This window comes from Cryptomeria japonica, chromosome 7 (assembly GCF_030272615.1).
Source record: "Cryptomeria japonica chromosome 7, Sugi_1.0, whole genome shotgun sequence".
Classification (NCBI taxonomy): Eukaryota; Viridiplantae; Streptophyta; class Pinopsida; order Cupressales; family Cupressaceae; genus Cryptomeria; species Cryptomeria japonica.
This window is the reverse complement of record NC_081411.1, coordinates 269,011,912-269,018,105: the sequence shown is the minus strand read 5'-3', so window position 1 is coordinate 269,018,105 and position 6,194 is coordinate 269,011,912. Positions and strand designations below refer to the sequence as shown.

Sequence of the window (6,194 nt, the reverse complement as noted above, 5' to 3'; positions counted from 1 at the left end):
TATTTCTTTAGGTTTCCACTCATTGCCCACATGTAGTCAGTCGCATTCTTATACATTTCTATAATCTTGTCTACTCTGAGTAGGTTGATTAATTGTGTGACTCGATTACACAACAAGATCCAGTAAGAACCATTTACAGAAGCCTCAAAAACTATTTTTTAGTAGCAAGTAGCTTGCCTTTGGTTTTACATGGCAGGTCAAACCTGAAGACATGGATGCTTATGCACCTCAAGATCTTCTGATTGTGACAAGTTCACAGTTAGTGTTCTCAAGGAGTTTGGAGCATGTAAGTAATTATTTAACAGATTCTAGAGTCTAAAAGAGCCCTTCTCATGAAGCTTAGTCTGTTGAAGAAGGCATAACCACATGCAGCTTTAAATTTTGCATCATCCGGAAGCACAATCACTCTCTCAAGCTCGACAAAAGATGATTTCATATTGTATTCTGCTCAGGTAGATAACTGGATTTCTTTCTCCATACGCTGATAATGGAGTTTTATTAAAATTTAGCTACTGTAAAAAATAGATTAGAAGAACAAGACCATTTGCACATTTGAAAAGAGATACAGTATTTTGTACATGAAATAGCGTTTTCATTAGATTTAGGGCCAAACTGTTTTAGATTAATTTGCCGATACATAAGAAGTGAATTGATTACGAGTCAGCATACACTGCACAGAAAAAATATTATTATACTGGGTTCATACTAATTGTCTTCAGACAGAGTGAAGGAACACGGTTTTGATTCAACCCATGTTGAGTTTTAGCAGAACAAAAGATGTGCAAAAGCGAACTCCACAGATCAACTCAACCCAAGAAGAAAATAAAGCTACGCTAGATGAGCCCATTCAACCCATGTTGGATTTGTTGATTATTCACAATGCTTTAACTCAAGTTTCTTAGCTTCAGTTTTGAAGACCATGATGCTGTTTTAATAGGCAAATTCCAAATTCCAAATTATTGTAGTTTAGTCTTACCAAAATGAAGCTGGCTGCCTACAAATCGGGCTAGCTTCTAATGTAGGTACAACTCAATGGTCGTATTTAGTTCCGCTACTAAATATGCATTCATTGGGACACAAACAGTAGGCAACAAAGAAACATGCCTGTACTCCATGACCTTTTCAACAAAAAAATCCATAAATATGAGTGTGATGCCTCCCACTCCAGAATAAGGAATAAGAACAAAAATAGCCAGCCAAAGAAAGTCAGCTTCAGTAGTATCTGTAACTTCTTTGTGCTTCATTTTCCTTGTATTTGACTCCCAGTTGATAGTGGTTCTGATTGTATCTGAGCATATTTGTATCATGAAAAAATTTACATCGCTCACCATAATGGCATCTACCCTGTAGAAAATGCCTGCATGGTTTTCTTTGCTGATCATTACTACCACACGCTGGCCTTGACCCCTGAAGTGGTGCTTCAGAGTACCCCTGAAGGTATGGTATTGGTCTTGTATACCCCGTTAAGCCATTGCTGGATGTAAAAAGGGTACCCCTATTTGATGATAGAACACCTGCAGCTGAATGGACATCAGTCGAATGTCCAGTATTTGACTTCCCAATATAACTGTTGCCTGCATGTGACGATACCGAGGATACAGGTACTGGAAGAGACATGTCATTGGCTTCTGTAAGTGGCTTTCTCTCAAGATTTCTCTTATGAAATCTTTTGTCTACTATTTTGTTTGAGGTTGAAACAGCTTCTCTTTGTGTATGTCTCCCTTGACAGGATCTGAAATAGAAAAAATAGAAACTAAAAATGATGATCGGTGGTGCTAATTAAAATAAGAATTTTCCATGCAAAGCTTTCCTTTACACAACCTCATTCTATTCAAGGTTATTATGACATACTTTAATTTTGAATGTTGCTAAATAGCCTTATAAAATTTTTAATTTTAAATAGGAAGCTACATTATTAAACAAATATAAGACTCAACAGCGATCCACAAGGTTGGTGAGCAACGATCATAATATTTATATATATTCAATGCTATAAATTTCCATACAGTTCCATTTTTGCATAAAGCAGGGGTGAAAAAAATATACGTTTTTAAGGCTAAACTTGGAAGGATTCCATTTTTTATGAATTTTTATGTGTAAAGCGTCAGTCATATGAATGTCATGGGTCAGAAATCAATACTTATGCTTAAAAAGGTACAATAAAGTATACTTCAATTTCTAATTTTCTTTAACAGACAATCATGTCTGATTATCTTCAAAGAATTAATTCTACAGATTTACAAAATTTAACAGAACCCTCGGCATCATGCTTAGGCAACATTTGCAGTATTATAAAAATAAATAAAACAAACCGAAGCATCAAAGATCACGAATAATCTCATTGACAAACAAAAACAATCAGAGAATATATTAAGAACACAAAAAAAAAGTGTTTCACATTTCACCAAACTAAAGAAGAAAATCCTAAAACTAGTCGATAACTAAAATGAACGATTTGACTAAAACACAGAAATGCACTCTCCCTCATAAAACAAAACATCCTGGAAATACAGTAAGATTCCATATAACCTAAATAAACACAAAGCATTAAATTCCTCATCCACACCAAAAAATTTCACTTGCCTGTTGGTTTCCTTCATTTGGACTCTCACATCTCTAGCATTACGAGCATGGAATCCTCTAGAATGCTTCTCAAGGAGCACTTTCTTCCTATCCTCTTCATTAGGCCATGGCTGCATTCAAAAAGCATTCAATCAGGAATAAAAGAAAAACTCAATTTTCAAAGTCTGTAAACTTAATGACAAGAAAGCACATTCACCTGCCGAACGGTTTGTAGTTTGTAGAGATTACGCCCTTTGATAAGAAGGGGGTGCAGTGGGGGCAAAGGCTTCTCACCTTTGCTCCAAAGAACTTCTATCTTCAAAAAAGTAGAATATGCATTTAGCTGACGCATTCATTTATACTGAATACAAATATAGAAACTTGTAGGCTTGAAAATAAGGATAAATTTATTTTGCAAACTTGGATCACTCACAAAGGAACAATCATATTACCAAATTTCAATAGAATATTTCACAATCATTTCATCCTTGACAAACAATCACATGTTTCTTATCCTCGATTTTTCAGAAACATACTAAAAATTGGAATTTAGAGATTAATATATGAATGAACACGAATATACAAACGGTCAAAGTGCTAAACTCACTGTAAAAGCATACATTGCTAAGTCTCAAAGCATATATGAATGAACACAAATATAAAAACACTTGAAGTGCTAAACTCACTGTAAAAGTGTGTTGCTGCTTAGCTGCACCATAACTCTCCTTAACTATCCGCCCAACAACACATCGAGTACCAATAGGTGGACCTGTGGCACTTCTTGAAGCAATACTATACCTAAGTTCAAGATGTGTCAAAATTACAATTAGGCCATGCAACAAGGACTCTAGTTTGCACCTAAAGCAAAAAGCAATATAGTGTAATAACTCCTTAAGTGCACATGGTCCTCTTACATTTCATATACTTTTTGTTCAAACATAACAATATCCCCAGTGCAGGCATCACCTGAAAAATAAGGAATATAAGCAACAAGTTCTGTCCTGTATAAACTTATCATAGAAAAAGTTTAAGATAGATCAAAAACATGCTACACAATAGACATTGTCCATGAACAAAACCAAAGACAATCTTAAAACTTAATCCTCTGACCTTTACAGTTCAACACAAAACTTGACTTTGGGTATTTTTTTTTACCACTACCATCCTTTATCCTGACAATAATCCAAGAACAGGCATTAAACAGATTAAACCCTTAATGATAAGAACTGTACACAAATTAAGCAACCTTGGATCTATCTAAATAACCAGTCAAAAGATTAGAAGAGTGAGGGAGCTTCATCTATATGAACATACTCAAGGTGCTCCTGAATCCGCTCAATAAGAATTGCTTTCTTTCCCGATAGTCTTAGCCCATGCTTCCTAAGGTACAGCTTGCACTGTTCCACTTTTAGCTTATCCAACTTACCCTCTGGTACCATTATATGAATTAGTTATTATCAAGGATGTCTAAAATACTTGTCCTAATTCCTAGAAAGCATTGTACATTTTAGATATAGGCACTTTGAGGAATGCTTATTAATTTATTAATTATTATGCATCACCTTGCCAGAGAACAATAATCAGAACAGAAAATTGCAGACACTAAACAGCCAATTATTTTTATTTCTTCATCATATTATACCACTTCAAACGTCTAACAAACATAAATGGCCTGAATATCTGGAGAAAATCCACTCATGTTATATGATGCTGAGTCTGACTAATGGATAAAACTTGATTATACTTACCTTCCTTCCAAAACACAACATATATACTAATAATGACTTAACATGGTTTCTAAACATTTTACGCCAAACTCCCAAATCCAATCTGGTAATGTTTTGTAGTTCTTCTGTTAAGCACTAGAACTAGAACTATTATAGAGTCCATACTGTCACCTGGATGGTGACACCATTCTGACATACGTACCCATGTTTTTCAGTGATTAAATTTAAATGTAATTTGGTCGAACTCTTATTTATAAACATGTGCAACCTATTTCAGAATGACAAATCCATACCCACGTCATATCTGTATCCAAATCTCCTATTACCACATAGTTTGCATTCAATCCTTAATTAGAAACAACAGCAGCATGAAAATTGTCATATACTCACTAAAACAAGAACCCTTTGTGCACTTCTAAACAGAAGAAGCAAATCTATTAGGGTGGTCTCAACCTCCTCTATCAGGATGGATTTTCTCATTATACTTGCATGTAGCTCTAATAAATAGTACTTAGCATACCATTCAACAGCTAAAATGAAACAAACACCTGAAAATACAAAACAGAGTAAGGAGAATGTGATACCAACCTTCAATGAGCGTTGCAATTTTCAAATAATCTTTCTCATCATTTTCATTTAAAGAGGGTATTTCCAGATCTGGGCATTCTGCAACATCGTCGCCAGATTCACTGCCCTCATCCCTGCTATGTGTACAAAATATAAGTATGGTTTCAAAATTGACCCAAGCAGCTGGAGAAAACATTCAGGAATCGGATTATAACAAATGACCCAAGCAGGGTTAAAAACGATCAGGAATCAGGTTATAACAAATGGGCACCACAGGTTAAATGATAAGAAACAGAAATTCAATTGGCCTGTTAATGCATCTAGTGATGAAAAACAGAGTTATATCGCTTGTCGGCACTGTGATCTAGTGTTTAGGAAGGAGGTCGGCACACGAAGAGATCGGGACTAAAACACTAAGGGCGTAGAATCCTAAGTACCTAATTGAAGGAGATTGACCTCCTGGAGTTTAGAATTCTGCGTCAATAAAAGATTATTCATCAAAAAATAAACAAAAACACATTACAGAAGAAACGATGGAGAATATAGTTTGGAGAAGTGTAATAAAGTGTTCTACCGCAAGGAACAATGTATTTGAATCCTGCTTAAAACACTAAGCAAACAGAAGGTAAAAAGAGATTAAAAAGCTTCCCAAAATATTGACAAATGGAACTACCTCTCTATTAGAATCAACCAAATAAAGACATATACCCTGGAAGTACAGATGCCCTGAAATCTTACAAAATTCAAAATAGATAGAAAACTTACCCGTTGGAGGTATGCATAGAAAGCCTTGAGCAGGCCTCTGTAAGCTGCTCATAGGATGAACCCTCGCTTTCATTCTGGGTAAGGGCTTCCTCTTCCATGGCTCAAATGAATGCTGGAGTTGAACCCTTGCCCGCTGTTATTTTATTCGTTGCACTTATTATGCTTGGTCTTCTTCGTTCCGCTTGATCATATTAATAGGCGCGCTTTGAAATTTTGAAAAAGAGAGACGTTGAAGTGGAGCTTGAATACATTTGTTTCGCCTTGGCCTTTAAACCGCTCTCCTCTTAGTTAACACGTCAAGGAGGCAGCGTGAGTCGAAAGAATGATAGCACCTAGAATTTTTAAAGAAACCCCATTAATTAACACACAAAGCCCAATGAGGGGGTGTATCGGAACACTAAATTATGCAAATACAAAAAAGATTTGGAAGAGGATTTGTGTTATGTAAGAGAGCTCTAAGACCTCGATATTTTAATATGTACTCATCGTTTAAAAAAAATAATAATAATAATGTACTCATCGTTTATTGTGAATGGGTAGATTGGTTTGGGTTGGTTTCATTTAGTATATTCT

At 35.4% G+C, this 6,194-nt stretch overlaps 1 protein-coding gene across 2 annotated transcripts; it reads right to left on the bottom strand.

The window, feature by feature from the left end:
• Positions 1–923: 923 nt before the first annotated feature.
• LOC131033973 (uncharacterized) lies at positions 924–5,873 on the bottom strand. Of its 2 annotated transcripts, XM_057965298.2 has the most exons (9): positions 5,622–5,872; positions 4,878–4,990; positions 3,877–3,991; positions 3,673–3,734; positions 3,477–3,528; positions 3,249–3,360; positions 2,780–2,878; positions 2,584–2,693; positions 924–1,732 (listed from the first exon to the last, which is right to left on the bottom strand). In XM_057965298.2, the coding sequence occupies exons 1-9, from the start codon at positions 5,717–5,719 to the stop codon at positions 1,213–1,215; spliced, it is 1,281 nt and encodes a 426-aa protein (XP_057821281.2). In that variant the 5' UTR covers positions 5,720–5,872; the 3' UTR covers positions 924–1,212. The 2 variants fall into 2 exon arrangements, with proteins under 2 accessions (XP_057821281.2, XP_057821282.2); XM_057965299.2 differs by lacking the exons at positions 3,673–3,734; positions 3,877–3,991 and having other exon boundaries at positions 5,622–5,873.
• Positions 5,874–6,194: the final 321 nt, after the last annotated feature.

Bases quoted from the DNA above. Each gene is read 5' to 3' on its own strand.
- LOC131033973 (XM_057965298.2), bottom strand. From the start codon at position 5,719: ATGGAAGAGGAAGCCCTTACCCAGAATGAAAGCGAGGGTTCATCCTAT. The intron at 4,991-5,621 runs GTAAGTTTTCTA...TACACATAGCAG, and splicing joins TCTATGCATACCTCCAACGG to GGATGAGGGCAGTGAATCTG. The intron at 2,694-2,779 runs GTGAATGTGCTT...TTTTGAATGCAG, and splicing joins AACTACAAACCGTTCGGCAG to CCATGGCCTAATGAAGAGGA.